Consider the following 23,181-nt stretch of genomic DNA (forward strand, 5'->3'; position numbering starts at 1 on the left):
GGTAGCAGCATCCCCGATCAATTCAATTAAAGCTAGAAGATCCATATCCAACCTCCCGCTGATTTAAAGCATTTAAAGCCACTGCTTACTACAAGATAAAGTGGGCACGGCCTTTTTAGAGGTAGATTAGAAGATTACTGCTTTTTATCCACACCACCACATGCCACCGCTTTGTCTGCCCTCATCCATTTTAGATGGAATACATCTTCTACCCCTTTAATGGAGTTTGGATGCAAAAAATAAGATTTTTTAAATGGTCTTAAACGTCAACAGGTTGATGAAAAAGAATTAATTCCCTGCTGCCATCTAGTGGCTCAACTAAGTACAGCTACTTGGTAGCTATAGCCTGCAAGTGTGTGGATGTGACGTAGTTCAAAGGTCACACATTTAGGGAGCGAGTGGAAACTTCAGAAAGGAGGCGTTTACAGTCACAGGATGTCAGCACTTCCCCCCATAGAATAAATCTCTGACTCCGTGTTTGTTGAGGGAACTTCATCTGAGTGTAAGATGAGTGTCTGGGTGTTTGTGATCCTCCTGGGGTTGTTCTCTGGAACCACCCCAATGCAGAGTAACTGCCCCTGCAAATGTAAGTACTTGATTTTTTTGTGTACTTGAATGCTGCAAATAAGTCTTTCCCACTTTATAGGTGAGCTAAAAACTATCTGCGAGCACGCCCCAGCCACATTGTCAGTCCCATGTCCAATGATGACTGGCGAGGATGTGAGCTTTTCGCTTCTCAAGGACGAGCATGTGATTTACAACTATAAGTGCAACTCAACCGGAGATATATTGGAGTGTGAGTCCAACCCCAGCAGCGGCGTCATGTTGCAAGAGGTTAATGAATCCATCAGCTTCATCCTCACTGGAGAGGCAGCCAGCAACGATGGACTCTACAGATGTGAGGGCATGGTCACGTTCCCGCCTCCCTTCAGGAAGGATACGAGTGCAGTGAGAATACTGGTGCACGTGGAGGGTAAGCAGAGGAACGTCAGGTTAAAAAACACACAGATATTCACCGTGTTCTCTCAGGTCGGCGATGTCGAGACAGTAGTGTAGAAACACATCTGAGCAATGAACTCCTCTGGAGTTTGATCGCCGTGCTCGGGATTCTTTGTGTCTACAGCATCATCATCTCCATCGTTGTCTGCATCAACAAGGTAAGAGAAGAATTACATGTTACTGTTCTCCTTTTTGTTCCCTATTATTGTCAAATGCACATGAATCACTGTCCACCAAATGTGAGTGGAGAGTGCTAGGCCTGGAGCAAAAAACCCGAGCTGTCGACTTTGAAGGCATCAGGGAGTGAGGTTTCTAGGCAGCCATAGACACAATGATTAACACATTTCATGACTACTCATGTATACCATCACCTGTGCATTCAACAATATCTGTGACATATTCGCAGGCCAGCACGTCGCAGGCAAATTTCCACAATGACTACATCAACACAAAACCAAGGGACACCAGGGAGCATCGGCGGCAGAGGGCCTCTAGGAACCACCTCAGACCTCAGTCCCCCTGAGACACTTCCTTCAGTTACACACTCTAAAAGTACAACTCCCCCCCAATAGCCCCCCCCCCCCCACACACACACGCCATCGCTCACCTTCATACATTTGTAGTGACTACAAAGTGATTGGTATTTGAGACTGAAAACTGAAGATGAGTATTAAACCATAACAACCTGTACCATTTCCTGTTTCTACCTCAGGTTTCCTTCTTTGTAGGCTTCCTGCAGATGTGGCTGCTTCATAACATCTTTTGTGTGCACAGCTACCATGCTGGTTTGACTGAAAAGCAAAATGAAAATCATCTTTATGCTTACCATACGATGAATATACTGGTGTACACTATATGCAAGTAGTGTATACAATGTACCGTTCGGGTTTGAGGGCTCTGTATAGCACCTTCAGAAAAAAAAGCATCTGGCAGAGATGAAACTCACTGAGGAACAGTCAACCAAATATTATTAGGGGTGTATTTACTGTATATTATTTTGAAATTACAGAAATGTCATTATCATTTTTAAAAATAACTGAAGACAAAAAAATGCTCCAGTTGTTATTGATGCCTAGCTAGCTGGCTCTGAAATCTGGTTAAATAAACAGCCCCATTCCCAATAGTGTTTAAGTGACAGAGGCATGCACTCTTGATTCTGAATGCCCTGGCAGATTGGATTGGCATGGCAACACATAGAAGGTGAAATCTGGCAGGAAAAAAAAAATACAGAAGTGAGTTGGGCACATCAAATTTTATTGATGGGTCAATACCTCAGCTTCTCATCCATTAAATGGATCCAAAATACTCAAAGATAAAGTACAACCACAGAATCACAGGAGTGATATCACAGGTTATGTCCAACATGATGATCAGCTGCTGGTTTTGGAGCTCAGGGTTCGTCTATCCGGAAAGATCCGTTCCCTGAGAAGCTCTGCTGCATTCTCCTCCGACTTGAGCTCTGGTTCTGTTATCTGGAGAGAAAAGAGGATAAAAACGCAAAACTCGAGCACATTTGGGCAAATTAGTTTCTAACTTCAAGAAATATAACAAAAACTGTCAAGTCATCTGTTGGATTTCAGAGATAGATTCTTACCATAATAGGCAAATATCCTAAAACCTTCAGATGGCGAAGTTTGACAGCCAACGGGCCGCGAGGTGTGGATGTGCCAAAGCAGAAGGCAGAGGAAGCTGGGCACAGCACTGCAATTCTACAACCGTGACAATAAGGTCTATTACTGGGAGAAAGGCTTGTGTGATTAGGGGTTGTTTTGTCTCCCCATTTACCTTTCTGTTTGCTCTGCTTGTGAACATGTTTCCTCACTGTGGTTTGCCACAGGTCTGCTGATAACAGCATCTGCCGGACAACACAGAAATAATCCATCTTTTTTTCCATGTTATGAATTATGCAAATTTGTAGTGGCCGGATCAGAGCAGAGGGATAGAAAAAAAGAACGCTTTGTACTTCTGAGTGGCCGATAATTTGTTTTGTTAATAGTAGTGATGTCATGATTAGGACAATACTACAGGTACAGTTGAATGTAAATTTGGAAAATAATATGTATAAATAAGTTATGGGTCTTGAGAAGAAGAACGAGAAGCAAAAAATCGGGCATCATTATTTGTCTTGTCTTATAAAACGAAGAATAACTGGATGATGTGAAACACATAGGGCTCATCATTCCACCCTGGAAAAAGAACGCTTCAAATACGTCATCACACATTACGTTGACATTCTTACAATGCTTGCCACAAAGATATAATAAGATAAGCAATTATTTTAAAAAATGCGCTTTCTGTTACCTATGGAGTAGAGGTTCTCCACCACCACCATTTCTTGCAGTGCTACATCTTCTTGGTCACCAAACAACCGCTGCAGGAGCTGCAAGAGTTTGACTGGTGCCTCGTTGGCTGGCACATCTCCCAACATAGGTGGTGGGACACTCAGCGGCCGAGGGAGGACAGGCTGGTCCAGGTGGAGGCACAGGTGCACCGTCTGAAACATTTGGTCCTGTCTCCTGAGCTGCTTCTCGGCTGAAGAGAATTTGAGATGAATAAAAGTAAAAATCATTGATGGAGCAGTTTAGGCCAGTACCTCTGCTTCTCAGGACCTCCAGTGTGCTACCCTGCAGAAGTTTCTCCAGCGGTGCAGATGGGAAGTGGCCAAGAAGGCAGAGATAATAACAGGTCTTTAACAAATCATAAGCAGACATCTTGGCCAGGTAGGAGTCCAGAGCCTGGCTGATACTTTGCAGGAACCTGGATCAGCAGCAGGGGAGAGAACTTTTGAGACCAGCACACACGCCACAATCCGCAATTACAGCAATTAAAATGAAAATGTGAAAAAAGAACCTACGCCTCTCTGTTTTGTTGCAGGTCACAATTAAGAGAGGAGTACACCTTGAGGACACAGAGAAGGTCTTTAAGCGTCAGAGCGCCTGGGTTGGCGATGACCTTCTCGGCAAATGCCGCCATTAAGGCTGCAGGACAAAAGGCCAGGCTCTCAAACGCGGACAGGAAGAGGATGATCTGGGCGGGGTGATAAGTAAACAAAGTTGTGACCATGTTATGAAGTGATCAGAACAGTCATGAAGCGATGTTATAATATTATGTAATATTGTGTAACATAGTGTGTCGGGTGCAGTACCTCCTTTTGGGACCAAATGTCTACTGTGGAGGCGATGTAGTTGGAGATGGTGGTAAAGAGAGCATGATCTCTGTAGCGCAGCTCCCGTAAGGACTGCAGCACTGTTAGCAGTCTGTTAAATGGGATTTCGTGGATTCTGTCTATGAACAATCACATGAGAGAAAATAGTAAAAACGTGACATGACAGTACATTTCTTTTTCGTCAAATGACTTGGATGTATTGATAGTACCTGTAATTTTCTGAGTGCAAATTTGCAGCAGTGGTTTGGAATAGAAGCCCATCTTGGCCATGGTGGAGATCATGTAATGTGTGTTGGGGGGGCTGAATTGGTCGGTCATCGATAAGGCTTTTTGCTGAAAGTTCATACATATATACATATAAGCTGGATGTACAGTACAATGACACTTGGATCAGCTGCAAATGGACATTAACAAGAAAAAAATAGTGTCCAAGGCAGCGGAACAAACCTCCAGTTTTCGTTTGAGGTCAAGCGATGTATCTTTACCCAAGAGACGCATCACTGTCTGGAGCGCCACAACATTTGTTATCTGGGGAAGACGGGCCTCAATTACCATCCTGAGGGGTAGGGGGTTATAAAATGATCAAGGGTGGAAATAATAATTGTCCCCACTATCCATGCAGTATTAGATGGTGTAAGCCTGACCTCAAGCCGTGTTTCAGTGCATCAACGTTGGGACTTCTTTCCATGTCTTCCAGAACTGTGGCCAAAATTGACAGACTTTTCTCGTCAAAGTCATTTAACTTCTCCTGTTAGCAAAAAAACAAGAAAACAAAATGAAATATAATAGATAATCATTTTAAAAAGTACTGTATTGTATTGACCTGGCATGCACGCAGATACGTCTGGACCACACGGCTGCGTTGGGGCACCCCCAGGTTCACCATAGCCAGCAGAGAGTAAGCCAAGTTGTCATTTCGTATGGAGCCCACATTCATCTTGGCGTTTTCTAGCAGCATCTCAAATGCGGGATGTTCAAACATTAGCTGCAGCTCACAGCGCCGCTGCTCATGAGACATCTTCTTTATGCTGGTCCACATTTGCATCAAGTAGTTGCTGACTTGTTGGGGTGTGTATTGGGAGGGAAGGTCAAGCACATCCGACGGGGATCCGCAGTGTTGCAGGTGCTCGAGGAACATGGAATTCCTCTGTGTCTGGCTTGAGGGGGATTGGAGCTCATCTGCAGCTGAGGCACTAACCAATGGATTAGGGAGATGCTCTTTCTTCTCTGGTCCCAAATGGGAAACCCGTGAGTGGAACCTCTCTGCACTGTGTAGACTTGCAACCATTGGTGTTTGAATATGTCTTGTGCCACGAGTGTGTGCCGACTGTAGATTCCACAAAGATGAGTTCTTGGCTGAAGCTGACACCAAACTGTATTGTTTCCATTGCGAGATGCAGTAGTGAAGAGACCGCCTCATGACTCCCTGTGTCACTCACAACACTTGGACTAATGATAGTTTACCTTATATATAGCCTTACTAATTAATTCAACATACTACACATGGTGTCAAATTGGCAATATCGGTGAAACACATCAAGAGTACAGTACTGCCTATCCCCATTTACTTCAATAGAATTGCTAGCAAGGTCAACAAGCAGTCAGTACTCAGTAGAATGGCGTGATTGCTGTTATATGGGAAAACTACCTACCTTGCTAAAAGCAATAAATGATTATTATTAGCAGCCAGTCTCGCTTCAGTAATAAAACAACAAGCTCATTTCGCAGAAACAACCAATAACGTTTGTATAGTTGTCATGACGTTAACGCTAGCATAACACATGTGAAGAAGAGGCGGTACTACATGTAACCTTCTTCTTGCATTGGCGGTCGGTTGACAAATAACTATTAGGTACATTACTGCCCCATCTGGCGAGGAGTGGTGATGCGTATTGTAACACTGCGCTCAACACAAACACCAAACCACATAGAAGGAACAACAGCCCTTTTTAAAATTGAAACACCACAACACAACGAATCACCACAACGGTCTACTATCACACCCGTAACCCACACTAAACTCTTCTTCTGGCCGACTTCAACACGGGGCTCTCACACGTCCCTTCCTGTCCGCCCCCTTTTCTCCCCGTAATCCCGGAACACATATTTTCATAGCACCACATACATAAGCACAACACATTCCAATATGTTGTTTTACGGAGTCCCGTCTTTCTTAAAAAAAAATTAACGTGTTTATGTCAAGGCGTGCTTCCCCCTGTAAACATTTCTAAATATCAATTTAATCTTTAAGTTCATTATATATATAATGTTCGAAAATACAGCTCTTACGTCACATGTTTGCTTTTTCCGGTCTGACGGACTGTTGTGATCCCTGGTTACCTAGCAACCGTTCTCTTCAGCTCAAGTATCAGCGTCAACATTTCGACAATTCACGCACACATTCTTTACGTTATGTTGTGGAAGACTTGAGACGTGACTCATTTTATAAAATGGCAAAGTTTGTGCTCGCTGGTAAGTTAGGGTTAGATGACGTTAAATGACATAACGTTAAGCATTATATCGAAACTATTTTTTTTCTCGGCAGGTAAAACAGACTGCCCTTACTATGCCAACGCGGAGCTTTTGGCGGACAGATTAAAGTATTCTTTGCCCAACTTCAGCATTCACAAGATCTCAATCCTCCCAGATGAATGGACGGTAGGTGGATACGCGAAGAGAACTGAAAGCTATCGGTAATATTGCTACATTGTATATATTATTATATTTATATCTTGTTGCTGAGGTTTGGCGATACTGCATATTTTGGTATCAATCTGATACCTCATAATATAAGGTCAACCAGATCATAATCAACAAATTAAATGAAAAAAAAATTACAAACCCATTCAAGGATCTTGAAAAATGTCAAATAAAAAGTACTGATATTGGCAATACTAGATAAATTGACTTAGTATTGGATCGGTACCCAATATGCAGTATTGCCCATCTGTAATGGGAGGTAAAGTTGGGGGTTTTAGATTAAGAATGTTGCATTTTAGACCCTCCGGTCACCTGCCTGACCTCTAACAGGACTGGCTGGAGAACACGTGCACGAGGAATGGTTGGAACCATGAAGAATCCCCCCTGATTTGGAGAGAGCTGGTGCACCAAGGTGGCAAAGGGGTGTACTTAGGTGGCTTCCATGACTTTGTCGAGCACTGTCAGGTCGGCCTCGTATTTAACTACTTTAATGATGCCATGGAGTAGTTATTTGTGTTTGTACTTCACTGCGTAGAGTTACTACAACATCACATCAGACATGTCCGAAGAAATGATGCTGAGCATTGCGGCAGAAAACCTCGTCACCAAGCTGGAGCTTATTATGGAGGAGCAGCATCGTGCCAGTCTCATCAAGCCCCTTCACGTATGGATCAGTAGGTGAGCTGAGGCTGAAAAAGGAGATTCTTGGTGGACTGGTTGCTTATTCGTCTGATTTGTACTTTTCCAGTGCCCTGAACCCCACATGCAACATGCTGATCCCCAGTTTGCTCTCTGCTGAGGTGTTGCCACAAGCTTCTACCATCAGTCTCCATCTCCTGGACCTGGAGGGCAGTGAGGAGGAGCTGCAGTCGGTGAAGATGGAAACTGAAGATCTGGCTCTCCATCTGCTTCATAAGGTACATCATTCCATTTTTGGAGGGCCACCTCTCTACAAAAGGGAGCACAAACAAGAGAATAAAATGAATTCATCTGTGGTAGTGTAACGGTACAGCTGCTACATTTTAAAGCAACAGTAGCTCTAAAATAACGTATTGCTTAGGGCCCCGATATTTGTTATCTTTGATCATTTATCCACCACAACCAACCACGTGGCTTCATGCATGGACAGGTGACCACTCACACAGATCTCAAAGAGGCATTCCAGGAAGCTGACATCATCCTCCTGCTGGATGACGGCTGGTCTAACGGGACACACGTGAAGGACGAGGAGGAATGTGAGAAGATAAAAGCAACAGCAGACTTGTACAGCGAATATGGACGGCTGATTGAGGCCAGGGCCAACGCGGGGGTGAAGGTGATTGTGTCCAGTGGCTCGCTCGTGAACCTCAGGTGCTCATTTCTCGTGGAAGCATGCGCCACTGACAAGTGCCATGTTGTTGCCGTGGCGACACAGTTGGAGAACGAAGCCAGAGCTGCCATTGCGAACAAGCTCAAAGTGAGGACTTCAGGTAGCTCACGCTCCTTGGTCGCTGTAAAGATTTCCGTCGTCACGCCGTTTTATGCAACATCTCTGTCACGATCTGCTTTAGAAGTGACAGATGTCATCGTGTGGGGAGATGTTGGAGAGAGCTTCCACATTGACCTACAGAGGGCAAAAGTGTTTAACTATGATGGCGCAATCAAAGGACCGCCTTTCTTTTTCCAACCCGTACTTGAGATCATCTACGACAAGTCAGTAAGCAAATAGAAATACACACATGCACAATAACTGCCCAAGGTACCTATTCTTAGTGGACTTCCTGCACGATGGAGGATGGAATTGCAGTCAATATCACAGCCTACTTTTGTCTTCTCTCGTTTAGGGAATGGCTGGAGACCGACTTCCTCGACATAGTCCGCTGTCAGCACGCAGTTGTTGTTTCAAAGACTTGTCGTGGACTTGATATGTCAACCGCCAACGGGATCCTCACGCTCCTACAGGCTTGGAACGGGGTTTCTACTCCTAATCAGGTGTTTTCCGTGGGGGTCCCGTGCACAGGTGGAGACATTTTAAACCATAGGAATCATTAAAGTACATGTGTTTACTGATGCTTTTTACCTTTTGCAGGCCACTACAACCTTCAAGATGACGTGGTCCTTTCGCTGCCGGTGGTCTTCACAGATGGCCAGTGGTCCGTGGTGCCTGACGTGACAGTTGGAGACGATTTGAAGCAGAAACTTCAGCTTTTTGCAACCGAACTCAGGCAAGTATTGGCTAAGATTGCAATCAATAACACAAGAAGCACCTTCTTCCCCACCTTCATTGACAGTGGATGTTCCTCATAGAAAGAAGATGTCAAAGCCGGAGAACACCAGATGTCAAGAAACAGCCTGAATTTTGTATCAGATTAACCACAGTTTTCCTTCTTTTTTTTTTTTTACTGAATTTTTTTAAAAGACAGGTGTGAACAGAACAGTAAACTCTAGCTAAAAGGTACCAAATGTTTGAAAATTAACATGAGAATCACACTTTTACCGTCTTGCTATATAAGCAGTGTGGTGTTGCGTTCAAAGGCTCCACGTAATTGCACTTGATTTCATGTTTAGACTGTATTTTCTAGACCTGAGTGAAGTTGTCCCCCCCACCTCACTCAAAACTCAAAACGTCTAAAAAGAATAGGCCCAAAACTTAAGTCGTTAATAACGCAAAAACAAAAGCAGCCTAAACGTTCATATTAACTGTACAAAGCAGCACAAATATAGCACTAAAAATGAGCCTATTTGACCAGAATTTTGAGTGAGATGGGGGGGCAAACGTGACTCAAGTCTAATACCAAAAGCAATGACACGACTTTTCCTTTCAATCAGTTTGTTCTTTTATTCTCTCATGTGTGCATGTGGAGTTGCAACTTCATTTCCCAGTTTGTGTACAATAAACCCGCTTTCCTGTTCACATGTGGTCTGTTGCTTTGAATACGTCTCAAGATGTAAAAGATCAAACTGAGTATTTTATGGAAAAAAAGAGAAATTAGAAAATATATTCCTTTTTTAAGTGTACAGTTGAGCAAGTTTAATAAGCAATATTGTAAGCACGCTACCACCAAACACATTCTTTTGTTAACCTCCGACTACGTTATGCATTACTTTTCATTTACAGTTTCTTTGTACTGAAAATGAGGACATAGCAAAACATGTATTCCTCTAGTAGGAAAATATTAACCAACTTTTAACCTGAAACATTCAAATTTTTGTTTTTTTTCCTCCTCACTTTGTGCAGTACGTAGTCAGCTGAGAAATTAAACAGTGTCATTTTACATGCAGAATATACACATTTTTTTTAACATTTCTACAATATACACGAGAGGCTGGTACATGGGGAGGTTAGTACAAATACATTGCACAAGGACAAGTCGGGAAATAAGCACAACGCTATAGAGATTTGGACGCCGAGTGGTTAAAACAAACCTGCCCTTGATTCCCATTGAAAAACTATTCCAAATGGCTAAATTCATGCCTGGCATGTCATGTTCCTAGTGCAGTTAGTTGTTAAATATGAGGATGACTACGGGAACTCAATGTCACTGAAGTCACTTATGTGTATGAGTAAAGATCCACCAACGACAAAGTCTCCAGGCAACAAGTGAAAGAGCAACTATGACTCAATGTGCCCGATTAAACATGAAGGGAAGGGAAATTTTCTTTTATATTAAATTCACGTTGAGCTAAATAAAGCGCCTAACTTTTAAATTAAATAATTTAGAGCACATACTCACTGCATTATAATTCAAATCTCTGTAACAACATCTGCTTGTGAGTTTTACGGTAAGGAATTTGCTGACCACACAAATTTTGCAAAGCCCAAAGCCCCGATGTAAAATGCTGACCGCTGCTGTCAGGTGCTCGCTTCGTCCCCACACAATCATCCATCCAAAGTATGAAACGCTTGGTGATAAATGTTTTGGATACAGCGATGTGTATGACGTTTTTGAATGGATACAAGGAAAATGGAGGGCAAGGAGGGGAGCTATGACTGAGGTTGATGCTGTGGGGGTGTATCAGGAGCTCCCGAGGCTCCTCCTACCAGCGGTCCGTCAGGGCTGAGGTCCAGTCCTTCATCTGCCTGATCCAGTTCACTTTGGTCCAGAAGCTCAAAGTCCTCTTCCTCTGTAGCAACAAGCGTGTCTTCGTGCACGTCATCCCCTGTGACACTTTCCGTGGTTATCGTCTCGAGGTCGTCATCAGGCCCACATGCCGCTGCCGAGATGGTGGGTTGGGTGAAGGTGTCCATAATGCCCGGTGGGGTTTCATGAGGAAGGAACTCAGCCAGGGCAGGCTCCTCGCTAGCTTCACTGGAGCGTAGCAGTGCTGACAGAGTGTTGTGCACCACAGTGGAGATGGCTGTGCTCACAATCTCCTCGCTTAGCGCCTCGAGCGACCGCTGTGCACCCTGGGTAACGACAGCTGTCTTCTCGTCCCCTCCGTGACCTGATATTTCCTCCCCCGTGGCTGGCAACACACCCACCTCGCCGCCAGGCGGTCGTCCATGACCGTTGAAATGTGTATTCACAAAGTGCAGGGGCGACGCGAGGTGCTGGATGAGGAGACTGGCGGGGCTCAACGGTTCAGCCTCTGAAGGAGCACCAGCCTGGGATCGGTCACCTTGGCCTGGACCCCGCAGCGGAAAGTGGAGGAGGTTGTGTTCCAAGGACGGAAACTCCTCCACGGATGGAAATTCGGGTAGATCCCGCAGATAGGACTCTTCTGGGTCACTGTGGAAACTTTGCTGGTCTAGGTCTGCAAGACACGACGCGCAAAGATGGTTTAGAAGTCTTAAACTTCAATGTTTTGATTCTGAAAGTGCTAGTTTGATGCAGCAGGGAGTCGTCTATTAATACTCCTATTGGCGGTGACAGTTCTCTGTAGCGCTATTTGAATCCCACTTTCACTTTCAAAACCCGTCTGTTTGATGAATTAAGTCTTCTGCCATCAAGATGTTGAATGCGTCAGTCCTGTCTCTTGTTGAGCCTTGTTCAAGTGTTTGTTTATTATGTGTCAGCTGTGGGCTGTAGAACTGTAAACATTAAATATGAATATTATATTATAATTCATACATTCATTCAACAACCATTCACACTCACATTCATACCTATGGACAATTTGGAGTCGCCAATTAACCTAGCATGTTTTTGGAATGTGGGAGGAAACCGGAGTACCCGGAGAAAACCCACGCATGCACGGGGAGAACATGCAAACTCCACACAGAGATGGCCGAGGGTGGAATTGAACCCTGGTCTCCTCGCTGTGAGGTCTGCGCACTAACCACTAGACCATTATATATTTAAAAAAAAAAAAAAAAAATATATATACAGTGAAGAAAATAAGTATTTGAACACCCTGCTATTTTGCTATTTCTCCCACTTAGAAATCATGGAGGGGTCTGAAATTTTCATCGTAGGTGCATGTCCACTGTGAGAGAGATAAACTAAAAAGAAAAATCCAGAAATCACAATGCATGATTTTTTAACAATTTATTTGTGTGATACAGCTGCTAATAAGTATTTGAACACCTGAGAAAATGAATGTTAATATTTGGTACAGTAGCCTTTGTTTGCTATTACAGAGGTCAAACGTTTCCTGTAGTTTTTCACCAGGTTTGCACACACTGCAGGAGGGATCTTGGCCCACTCCTCCACACAGATCTTCTCTAGATCAGTCAGGTTTCTGGGCTGTCGCTGAGAAACACGGAGTTTGAGCTCCCTCCAAAGATTTTCGATTGGGTTCAGGTCTGGAGACTGGCTGGGCCATGCTAGAACCTTGATATGCTTCTTACGGAGCCACTCCTTGGTTTTCCTGGCTGTGTGCTTCGGGTCGTTGTCGTGTTGGAAGACCCAGCCACGACCCATCTTCAATGCTCTGACAGAGGGAAGGAGGTTGTTCCCCAAAATCTCACAATACACGGCCCCAGTCATCCTCTCTTTAATGCAGTGCACTCGTCCTGTCCCATGTGCAGAAAAACACCCCCAAAGCATGATGCTACCACCCCCATGCTTCACAGTAGGGATGGTGTTCTTCGGATTGTACTCTTCATTCTTCTTCCTCCAAACACGCTTATTGGAATTATGACCAAAAAGTTCTATTTTGGTCTCATCTGACCATAAAACTTTCTCCCATGACTCCTCTGTATCATCCAAATGGTCATATGCAAACTTAAGACGGGCCTTGACATGTGCTGGTTTAAGCAGGGGAACCTTTCGTGCCATGCATGATTTCACATCATGACGTCTTAGTGTATTACCTACAGTAACCTTGGAAACGGTGGTCCCAGCTCTTTTCAGGTCATTGACCAAGTCCTGTCGTGTAGTTCTGGGCTGATTCCTCACCTTTCTTAGAATCATTGAGACCCCACGAGGTGATATCTTGCATGGGGCTCCACTCCGATTGAGATTGACCGTCATGTTTAGCTTCTTCCATTTTCTAATGATAGCTCCAACAGTGGACCTTTTTTCACCAAGCTGCTTGGTAATTGCTCCGTAGCCCTTTCCAGCCTTGTGGAGGTGTACAATTTTGTCTCTGGTGTCTTTGGACAGCTCTTTCGTCTTCGCCATGTTACAAGTTAAAGTCTTACTGATTGTATGGGGTGGACAGGTGTCTTTATGCAGCTAACGACCTCAAACAGGTGCATCTGATTCAGGATGATACATGGAGTGCAGGTGGACTTCTAATGGGCAGACTAACAGGTCTTTCAGGGTCAGAATTCTAGATGATACACAGGTGTTCAAATACTTATTTGCAGCTGTATCACACAAATAAATTGTTAAAAAATCATGCATTGTGATTTCTGGATTTTTCTTTTTAGTTTATCTCTCTCACAGTGGACATGCACCTACGATGAAAATTTCAGACCCCTCCATGATTTCTAAGTGGGAGAAATAGCAAAATAGCAGGGTGTTCAAATACTTATTTTCTTCACTGTATATATCGATTGTCAAATGAATCAAAACAATAAACTCCAGATTAAGCGACTAAGAAACAGTCGTTAGTTGCAGCCCTAATAGAAAGTGTATGTTAGTTATCCATGTGAAAATGGCTAATGCTAATCGCTATTGGGTATATGGGATTTTCTATGTAAATAAACATCAAGCTAGCGCAATTGTTCTAATTGACATGCTTTATTTCAGGATGTTCAGTTTTCCAGCACTAAAGTAAATGATCTGAAATGGGAACATGTGAGAAATGTGTCTGCCGAGCTAGCAACATTAGCAGGAGAATATAAAACACCCATCCAGACACTTCACTGCTGGAAGACTACCTCAAATGCCAACTCTTCGTCATGAAATATAAGATATTTGGTTGTGTCTCCCTGCAACGTTACTGTCACATAAAACACACCCTGTAACTAATTAAACACACAAAAAAGAAAGGTGTGTTTTCAGTTCCAATCGGCTTCTGCACAGAAGCTGTCCGGAGCCCCTCATAGGCTATTTCTGCACTGGAAAAATCCCAAGTGTCACGTTTACCTTCAGAGAGATCTGTGAGTTGGGGGGTCGTGGCTCTGGAAACGGAGAAGCCCCCGCTTTCCAATATGGATGCCTCCTCGTCGGATAATTCAGAGTCTGTGATGGCCATCGCCAGAGCCGTGGTCTTTACATCCACCTGACCAAGACACACACACTAGTGTTATGGTGTAGCACTAGATGTGTGTATTCATGCATGTCGCTATGGGAAGGTTAGACTGGCGCCTGGCTATAGTCACTGGAGCTCAAAGCGGTGCCCGGAGACGTTGTTCACATGATAGACGTGGCATGATGCCGTTCACTGGACTAACAATGCTGGCCTTTTGTTTTTTTTTTTTAGTGTATTATTTAGTAGGTTTTGTAAATATGGGACTTAGGAGTTGTTTTCCCTTCTTTTATTCATTAAATGAAAGAAAAGATGTGGATCAAAATGGCCTTCTAATGACAACTTTAGCTTTTGCAGTATGAGGTCGTCAGTGGAAAACATTTGGACACCCATGGCAGTGTGAATGTGAATGGGGAGTTCTTGGGGTAAGTCATACCGTTGGGGCAAAACAGGATAGCTCCTCCTCGCTTTCACTCTCCGTCTCCGCTCTCGGCTCATCGCCCTCCTCCACCTCCTTCTTTACCTCTATTAGACAAACATGTTGCGTAAGGGTCAACATCGGCACATGTCACAACCACAACAGCGTTATGGATATTTGTTGTATCTAACGGCACTCACTCCTCTTGTCATGCTTGCGACGCTCTGTATCTCCCTTCATGCTGTAGTCCAGTTTCATCAGGATGGGCTCCAGTCCGGTGTACATCCTTTGGATGAGTTCATGGTACACCACCAGTGGCCACAGGAGCACACTAAGAACTAAGAATGCAAAAACGAAGAAGCTAAGCGTTGCATGTAGGGCAAAAAAAGAGGAAAAAAAGTGTTCAGGTCAAAGGTTCAAAGGCCGGCTCACCAATGATATAAGAGATCATGATTCCAGGAACATAATGTCCAACCACTGCAAGCGCAAAACAGCCGCTGCACATCATGGCACAAAACTGAGAAACAAAACATGAGAAATACGATGACTTGGAGGTGCAAACATGTAAAAAGGAAGTGAAAGGCCGACAGCTGCACAGGTCCAAGACCTGCTTGTGCATGTGACAGAACATACACAATCTCCTCCATTTTGAATGTGTTTTATTTACCCTGCCGTTATTTTGTCGTTTGTACTGCAGAGTCTCATGCAGAAACAGGCAACATGTCAGGTAGCTTTCTGCCAGGTGGTGGCTGAGCTCAGGAACACTTAGCAGTCGCTGCTCTACGCTCATCGATTCACTGCACACACACACACACACACACACACAACTTGTGAATACCAACAGTGCACGCTATGTAGTGCTTCAAATGCCTTCTGGCATTCCATGTTAATAGTATGACAGGTGAGCAAAGGCCACACACTCAGACGCAAGCACATACGTACGTTTGGATGGGGGGAACCTCCACATGTTGAACTATAATCAGAAGAGAAATACAAGTTCAGATTCCAATTCTGATTACAAGCAAATGTGTTGTTAATTCATCATTAATCAAACAACACGTCTTAATTCTGACTTTGTGGTACAGGATTGACATCCGACAGCAACAAGCTCGGTTTGTCTGCAGTCAAGAATTAATTTCCAAGTTCTGCCTTCGGATTGTAAAGATGCAATGTGCAAAGCCTGTAAAGCAGGGGTCTCAAACACGCGGCCTGCGGGCCACACTAGTTTGAGGCCCCCGCCTTGATATGAAAGTTTAATGTTAGTGCGGTCCGCGCAAGTTTGATATGGATGCTGTATGGTATCATGTACCCAGAAAAAATTATTACGTTTGATTAATGTTCATGTTAAAGGTTAAATAACTGTTAATAGGTATCCTCCCTATCCGTGTGGAAGTGGTAAGTTTTTGGCTATTTAAGTTTAAAGGAAATAACTTGAAGGCTACCGTTTAGGTCGCTAGCTCTCTAGTTTGCGAGTTAGCATGTGTCTCAAGACCCTGCAGTTGCGCAATATGTTGTAAATAAAAAGAGTATAAATGTGACTATAGTCGTGTTTTGTCATGTCTACAGGGCTCTAATAATTCTTTGTTAGTTTTAATGAGAAAAAAAATTATTTGTCTACCCACCAACTATATGTGGTTTCTTAAGTTTTTATTATTTGCCGTTTTATTATTATTATTATTATATTTATTGATTGATTATTGATTATTTTACTGATTGATTGATTTTCTTTATTCTTGATTTGTTTATTTATTTTTCATCTTATTTTGTGTAGAAAAATAAAAATTAAGATATTTGAGAACAGTGGAATGTTTTATCAGAGCTTTTCTTGTAGAAAATCGGAACCAAAGCAAAGTTTATTCATTTTTCTGTTTTTAATAAATGCGTTATTTTTTTTTTTGGAAAACCTGATGCGGCCCAGTCTCACCCAGACCCTAGCTCAAGTGGCCCCCAGGTAAATTGAGTTTGAGCCCCTGCTGTAAAGTGTTGCGGCTGCATCTAAATAGTAGCGGTGAGAAATAGGTACATCTGCAAACTCCTTAAAGTGACGTCAAAGCTGCTGCACATCGCGTCAAACAAGAAGCGATAGTTATGCTATGCTAATATGACACCTCAGGAATACTCACTATTACTATAACTTGTTTGGCATATGGCACAGTGTTTATTTGTGAAATGCACCTCCTAAACTAATGTTCGTTACAAGGCATTATTTTAGAGGATGTGGGTATTGGTATTGAAGTGCTGGACAACATTTATTAGACATATATAAATATGTATTATAACATTTGCCTTACCAGTAATAATGGGCAACTTGGGCTTCCATCTCTCCAGCAGCATCAGTCCGAGGATGGACACACTCAACAGGAACAGAGGGCGCAGGGAGGTGGATGACAGAAGCCTGGGGAAAAACAAACAAACATTGTAGAGTTAAGGAGAACACCGAAAATGGGGTTAATTCTAAGTGATTATATAAACATACATAACTTCCTGGTTAAAGGGCCATGTAGCCTTAACACACACAGTGACATGTCAGTGACAGCTGACAAGGCCCAAGCGTGACACAAGTACTGCATTAACCTCACTAATAATCATCGAAGTTGGCTTTGTAAAAACAAATTGTTGTTTTTAGAATAATGTTCATTTAACGTCACCCATTTTTTGAGGTTATGTTATAGGGGTACAACCGCCACTAGCTCTGTTAGCATGAAGCTAAGATATGGGATTAGCAGCCTTATCCTGACATTCATATCCTCGCTGGTGTTCCCTTGCTCATTGTTAATAAACTGCCAGTGAGGTCTTGGAACAAAACCTTACCAGAATAAAGTGTTGAGGGTAAGTGACACCGAGATGCTGTACAGCGGCCTCTCCCACACTAGTAGCCGCTGAATCCACAGTAGCACGGGCTCGTATGGCGACAGCCAGCTTTCAAGGCGCTCCCGCAGTCGGTCGAGCTCCGGGTTCCCGTCGCCACAAGAGTGCTCCGACGTACCGGTTGGGAACAGATCCTCCAGGCCGACCGAAGAGGAGGTAAGCGAGGGGCGTCTTCGTGACTCCTCTGCGGTCGCCATATTTCTTTGCTCCACTTTGTTGTGTTGTTTTGGCGATCACGGGGTATATGTCGAGATGGTGAGGGGGCGTCAAAACGCGACATTCCAAAGGAACGAGACTTCCGAGTAGACTTTCAAAATAAAAATATACATAAACTAAAAACAATTAAACTACAATCTGGAGTCAATTGTAATTTAGCATTTTTCATCAAAACACACACACGAAAATAAATGTAACAAGTTAAGAAATGTTTACCTCCCGTAAAATAAGGCCAACTGGGTGGGGCGATCAGTGGTCAGAAATACTAAAAGGTCACGTGTTTCCTTGTTTACGTACTGTAAGGCCAGAAGAGCTTTAAAGCCACAGTCTACCACCATGTGGACAAAAATAGTACTGCATGAAACGTCGTTCCATGTTTGATAGCTGGGAAATTATTTTATTTACTGTAATCGTATTTGTTATTTTTAAATACTGTACAACAAGACTCACAACAACATATTTTTTTGTAGAAATTAGTACAATATTGATCAATTTGATCAAATGTAGCCAAATGGACAGCAAGTTGAAGACCTCAATAGAACAGAACAGAGTGGCAGAGTCTGTAAGGTTGGCTCACTGTCCATTCTAGCTGCCGAGAAGCAACAGCACAGAAAGCTTCACGTAAACAGCTGCAAGATGTCACTCATAGGGTTATTTCTGAAAGAAATTAAAAAAATTAGAACAACATCCACAGTATTTTTTCATGCAAAATGTTCTGGGCAGCAGCATGCTTGGGGAAACAACATAACATTGAAACATGGGGGCTCCGGGGGACACTAAGCTAAGTGTGATTGTTATTAGGGGAGGGGGAGAGGCTCCAGAGCCTACCTTCCTGGGAGCACAGCCAGGACTGAAGCCTACACTGACAATAATTGGGGCCCCCTCTGCCCCTCGCTGCTACGACAAAAGGGCTTCAATACCTGCTGGGGTTAAGACCATAGCCTGCAGCAGGTCAGACAGTGATATGATGCCCCTCACCACGTCACCTCTGTCCACTAGCACCAGCCGGTGGACCTATAGGACAGAAACAGACGGTGTTCTCTTCAATTACTTCAAAACCCAGACCGCGGAAGGACGCACCCACCTCAGCTGTGACTATACGATCTATGACGGTCTCCAGTGTTTCATCCGGATAGCACTTGATCACACCCTCCATGAAACACGTGCGTCTATGAAGAGCTTCTAGCATTGTGACATGCAGATTGTTGTACGTCTTCTGGGCAGCCAGATTCTGCCGCCAAGGCAGCGTCATCACAGGCATCCCAAAATGCAATAACACACAGTCAGAATGCAGAAGACAAACCATATCTGTCATACTTACAATAACATCAAATCTTGAGTAGAGTGCCACCACTTTGCCTGGGAAAAAACACACACAGCAGAATAGTAGGCAGCCTTACAGACCAGGGGAGCATTTAGGAGAGGAACCCACCAACCAAACATACCTCTTTCATCAACCACCGGAAGTGCAGACACCCTCCTTTCCACAAATATAGAAAGGGCATCATAAAGTGTCGCTGTTTCGTGAACTGTGGCAACATTTCTGAAGGTTCCGATTCCCAGCTCCTGGATCTGCCTCTGAACAAACACAGGCTTGGGAACCTTTTTCCCCTGGCAGTACAGCCCAGTTAAATTGCACGAAAACAAAGTACAATAAAGAGCTGGTTAAATAACACATGCTTTAGATATAATGAAAGGGTTCGCCTGCTCACAAATATATGGAGGAACTTAAGGATCCTTTTGTGGGTAAGAATGTGCAGGACGTTCCCCGACTCTGGATCGATGACAGGTAGTCTGTGGATCTTGTGTTTGAGTAAGGAATAGATGGCATCGAAGAGGCTTGGAAAAGAGATGAGAGACAAGACGGATCAAATGGTGCACACCCACTGCATGCATAGAAAACCTGTTTACAACCTTCTAAATATGGGTTTTAATATTATTAGAGCTCTCTAGACATGAAATAACACCCCTATATGTACAGTATTTGAGAGAAAATAAGCCATTTAAGGCATAAATAAGACAAGCTTGTGTGTTGCTGTAAATGTGTTCCAGCGTAGATAGGAAGTGACGTCGGGGGATCAGAGTTGACTTGTAAGTTGCCATCGGTTACATCCGCAACAGTAGCCCGTGTGAGGCATTATTGCGTGTGTTGTACGATAAAAGCAGCGCTCTGTACTTACCTGGCATCTGGAGAAATGCTAATCAGAAGTGGACAGGAACACTTTAAATAGACATCTAAACAAGAGAAGATTACAGGAATCAAAGTAAAATCACACACATAAAATTCTCAGGGCACTGTGTCTTTAGCCTCGGACAAATAAACAGGTGTGTACATGACCGTCATGACATTTGAACGGGATGATAACATCTAAACGAGCCTCCTTTATAGGATAAATAGACTGGATCTTGCTCCAAGCTCTCAATCTAGAGCTTTCCCATCCAGCCAGACTGATATAAACAATATAAACCAGGGGTGTCAAACTCCCTTTGGTCTGCGGGCCGAATACAGCTTAATTTGAGATCAAGCGGGCCGGACCAGTAAACTCATTGCAAAATTACATAGAACTAACAATAAGCCCACTTTTTTCCTTTGTATTAGTCACTAATACTAATAATTTGTGCAAAGAATGAGTAAATTATCAAAATGTTTATTAACAGAATTTTCCTTTTACATTATGAACAATATATTATGAACAAGAGAATAACATAAGAACATAAATAAAGTATGTGCAATTTTAACAACACTTTTACACAGTTAAACATATATTTAAGTGTGTTGTACATAAAACTGATCACATAATTAGTAACAATGTTCCAAAAACATTTATACCAGCCTTGTGGAACTTAAAAACACTGTTTTTCAACATCTGGAAAGCAATTTGAACAAATGAATAACTTTCACAGCAATTATTCGTCTTGCTTGGAATTTGCCCTTGAAACTTGACATCGTTTATCCTGCACAAGTGCATCAATATGAGGCATCATGTCCTGAGAAGCAGCCAATTTCAGAATCTCATTCAAATGCTTATGTGTGAGCTTTGAGCGCAGCTTTGTTTTATTAATGTTCACTAGTGAGAAAACTTGCTCACAAAGGTAGGTTGTCCCAAACATGGACAATTTTTTAGCAGCTAGTGCTGTCAATGTGGGATAGCCTGGTAGGAGGTACTTGTAAAATGTGTCCAAGCTTACAGAGGCAAATCTGTCCTTCAGTTCTACATCACACTGCAAATCAATGATTTCAAGTTGCATGGCAACGGGCAAATCAGAAGCTTTGACTGTGAATGGTGAGCGAAAAACTGCAAAATCTGTTTCGAGTTCGCTAAAAACCTGAAATCTTTTCTCAAACTCCATCAACAGCCCTGAAATCTTCTCTTTGTACCGTTTCACGTCAGAATTAACGCTTGCTGCGCACATATCTTTTAAACAGGGAAAATGCGCCCCCTAGCGGATAATACAAGAACTACAATTTTTAAATTAAATTCATATTTTTTTTATACAATGCAGCTTTCTTCCCCGGGCCGTACCAAACCACCAGACGGGCCGGATCCGGCCCGCGGGCCGTATGTTTGACATCCCTGATATAAACCCTTGAGCCGTCCTAGTTATTGACGGTGCACATCTAAAAGGACTTGAAGCTGGTTGGAGTCTTTATGAATTGGTTTGTTGTTAAAAGATTTGGAGGAAATACTTGCTGAAAGGGAATTCTTGATCCGGGTTACATGCTCACCTCTCCATGTTTCAATCTTGTGGCTCTCTAACTCGTACATCTGCACCTTTTTCAGAGGAATATGTTATTGTCACAAAAAACATTTTGTACTGTTGGATCTTAAGGAGGTTCTACGTCGAGCTTCAAAATGCAAAAAAAAAAAACTGAGGAATTAATTTATTTCCAAAAAGCATTAGACACCGCAGCCTTTAAAAGCCAAAATATCAGCAAAAACTGTCAAAAGGCATATAAGCTTTCTGTCTTCGCACATGGTCGTTTGATTGAGCTGCATAAGCCAGGCCTCTTGCAGCGAGCTATTGCTGCTGAGGTTGGACACAGTAAGACAGTCATTTGAAACGTCAGTTTGTGCAGGGGCGTAAAACGTCCGCTGGCTGTGCGGTTCCCAATCCCCGTCTGACAAAGCACTTCTTCCAGAGATATAACCTCACTCTTTTGGACCAGCCTGTGCGTTCCCCTGATCTAAATCCTAAAAATCTAATAATGGTCAGCCTATTTCAGGTTTATGCCTGTTTTCAATAAATTGCTTACTCAAAATGTTTTTTCATCCCACTTCCATTTCTTCTTTTGGCATTCTGAAGCTCTGCTTAGATCCGCCTTAAGATCCACGATCCAAAATTTCTCACCAAGGGTGACTTGTAATAGCAATGAAGGATATTGATGAAATCTGTAATCGTCAGCATACCTGTGAAGGGAGAAGATGCTTTTTCTTCAGTGAAATGATCTCATCATTATTGTTATATATTTTTCTCACCCACAAATTTCTGCAACTTGCTGTCCCATAAAGGTGCAGCCCTTAAGCCGTTTGCCACCAGCGCATAAAAGGCTTTTTGCACCTTTGGATGTGGATAAACACATTGAGGGCGACGGTCATTCATCAGCTGAAGAACAAAGTGAGTACTTACTTGGAGCTTGGTATCAAATATGACCAGTTTACAGCTGGTTGGAATGGCATCATAGCAGCAGTGACTCTTCATGAAATTCATATAGATTGTGACATCGGCCTCTGGGAGACACGGACATGTGTGTTTACATTCGACAAAGCTGACGTCAGCAGCTATTGCAGTCGTACCTTGTTTCTGCATCTCCCCATTGGTTGGGAATGAAACCTACAACACAAGTGAGTTATTGCCTGCATGACATAATCCAGATAGTTTGAATGTTGAGAAACACAACCCCCGTTTATTCATTTTACCTGCGAGGGAGGTTCCATAATTCTGCTGTGTCCATGAAAATGTTGGTTTCAAAGCCAGAAAAAGACACTTGCTGCTCCGCTTAGTTCCTCACTCTGTCGAGAGGAGGTTGGGACTATTTTAGGACTTGTACAGTGGTATGTGTCAGGTCCAAGGGCACAGGGGGAGGGTTCCGCTCCGGACATCTGCTCCATGAAAGTACTAAACACTTTCACTATGCTCTTGTTTTCTGTGCACTGAGAGATGAATTGCAATGTGCACACAGGAGATTTCTAGCGTTATCATGAGGTTCACGGCTGGTGAGGTGTTGACACCTGCTAAAAAAAAAAAGATATGA

At 43.2% G+C, this 23,181-nt stretch overlaps 5 protein-coding genes across 11 annotated transcripts; 2 read left to right on the forward strand and 3 right to left on the reverse strand.

The window, feature by feature from the left end:
• Nucleotides 1-470: 470 nt before the first annotated feature.
• si:dkey-1h24.6 (T-cell-specific surface glycoprotein CD28) lies at nucleotides 471-1,522 on the forward strand. Its single transcript, XM_058052202.1, has 4 exons — nucleotides 471-586; nucleotides 647-973; nucleotides 1,030-1,157; nucleotides 1,406-1,522. The coding sequence occupies exons 1-4, from the start codon at nucleotides 508-510 to the stop codon at nucleotides 1,520-1,522; spliced, it is 651 nt and encodes a 216-aa protein (XP_057908185.1). The 5' UTR covers nucleotides 471-507.
• Nucleotides 1,523-2,232: 710 nt separating this feature from the next.
• fastkd2 (FAST kinase domains 2) lies at nucleotides 2,233-6,364 on the reverse strand. 2 transcript variants are annotated; one of them, XM_058051498.1, is made up of 12 exons: nucleotides 5,364-6,364; nucleotides 4,989-5,123; nucleotides 4,810-4,913; nucleotides 4,613-4,721; nucleotides 4,375-4,498; nucleotides 4,145-4,284; nucleotides 3,854-4,026; nucleotides 3,593-3,756; nucleotides 3,301-3,531; nucleotides 2,785-2,854; nucleotides 2,594-2,708; nucleotides 2,233-2,471 (listed from the first exon to the last, which is right to left on the reverse strand). In XM_058051498.1, the coding sequence occupies exons 1-12, from the start codon at nucleotides 5,583-5,585 to the stop codon at nucleotides 2,370-2,372; spliced, it is 1,689 nt and encodes a 562-aa protein (XP_057907481.1). In that variant the 5' UTR covers nucleotides 5,586-6,364; the 3' UTR covers nucleotides 2,233-2,369. The 2 variants fall into 2 exon arrangements, with proteins under 2 accessions (XP_057907481.1, XP_057907480.1); XM_058051497.1 differs by having other exon boundaries at nucleotides 4,989-6,270.
• A 26-nt stretch (nucleotides 6,365-6,390) lies between these two features.
• mdh1b (malate dehydrogenase 1B, NAD (soluble)) lies at nucleotides 6,391-9,749 on the forward strand. 5 transcript variants are annotated; one of them, XM_058051501.1, is made up of 9 exons: nucleotides 6,391-6,637; nucleotides 6,711-6,823; nucleotides 7,196-7,330; nucleotides 7,401-7,543; nucleotides 7,614-7,782; nucleotides 7,995-8,334; nucleotides 8,416-8,557; nucleotides 8,689-8,864; nucleotides 8,934-9,749. In XM_058051501.1, the coding sequence occupies exons 1-9, from the start codon at nucleotides 6,460-6,462 to the stop codon at nucleotides 9,149-9,151; spliced, it is 1,614 nt and encodes a 537-aa protein (XP_057907484.1). In that variant the 5' UTR covers nucleotides 6,391-6,459; the 3' UTR covers nucleotides 9,152-9,749. The 5 variants fall into 5 exon arrangements, 3 of the variants coding, with proteins under 3 accessions (XP_057907484.1, XP_057907483.1, XP_057907486.1); XR_009119775.1 differs by having other exon boundaries at nucleotides 7,995-8,561; nucleotides 8,934-9,069; XR_009119776.1 differs by having other exon boundaries at nucleotides 7,995-8,561; nucleotides 8,689-8,836; nucleotides 8,934-9,069.
• On the reverse strand, nucleotides 9,670-18,144 carry retreg2 (reticulophagy regulator family member 2). The gene is made up of 9 exons (XM_058051499.1): nucleotides 17,655-18,144; nucleotides 17,135-17,238; nucleotides 15,786-15,816; nucleotides 15,511-15,640; nucleotides 15,276-15,360; nucleotides 15,044-15,181; nucleotides 14,862-14,950; nucleotides 14,323-14,458; nucleotides 9,670-11,599 (listed from the first exon to the last, which is right to left on the reverse strand). The coding sequence occupies exons 1-9, from the start codon at nucleotides 17,906-17,908 to the stop codon at nucleotides 10,830-10,832; spliced, it is 1,737 nt and encodes a 578-aa protein (XP_057907482.1). The 5' UTR covers nucleotides 17,909-18,144; the 3' UTR covers nucleotides 9,670-10,829.
• Nucleotides 18,145-18,319: 175 nt separating this feature from the next.
• On the reverse strand, nucleotides 18,320-22,952 carry prkag3a (protein kinase, AMP-activated, gamma 3a non-catalytic subunit). Of its 2 annotated transcripts, none has more exons than XM_058051504.1 (13): nucleotides 22,847-22,952; nucleotides 22,724-22,760; nucleotides 22,557-22,657; nucleotides 22,406-22,487; nucleotides 22,278-22,336; nucleotides 21,655-21,700; nucleotides 20,108-20,162; nucleotides 19,640-19,766; nucleotides 19,373-19,505; nucleotides 19,249-19,286; nucleotides 19,012-19,158; nucleotides 18,756-18,941; nucleotides 18,320-18,584 (listed from the first exon to the last, which is right to left on the reverse strand). In XM_058051504.1, the coding sequence occupies exons 1-12, from the start codon at nucleotides 22,862-22,864 to the stop codon at nucleotides 18,825-18,827; spliced, it is 960 nt and encodes a 319-aa protein (XP_057907487.1). In that variant the 5' UTR covers nucleotides 22,865-22,952; the 3' UTR covers nucleotides 18,320-18,584; nucleotides 18,756-18,824. The 2 variants fall into 2 exon arrangements, with proteins under 2 accessions (XP_057907487.1, XP_057907488.1); XM_058051505.1 differs by having other exon boundaries at nucleotides 19,373-19,538.
• Nucleotides 22,953-23,181: the final 229 nt, after the last annotated feature.

This window comes from Doryrhamphus excisus, chromosome 16 (genome assembly GCF_030265055.1).
Source record: "Doryrhamphus excisus isolate RoL2022-K1 chromosome 16, RoL_Dexc_1.0, whole genome shotgun sequence".
Taxonomy (NCBI): Eukaryota; Metazoa; Chordata; class Actinopteri; order Syngnathiformes; family Syngnathidae; genus Doryrhamphus; species Doryrhamphus excisus.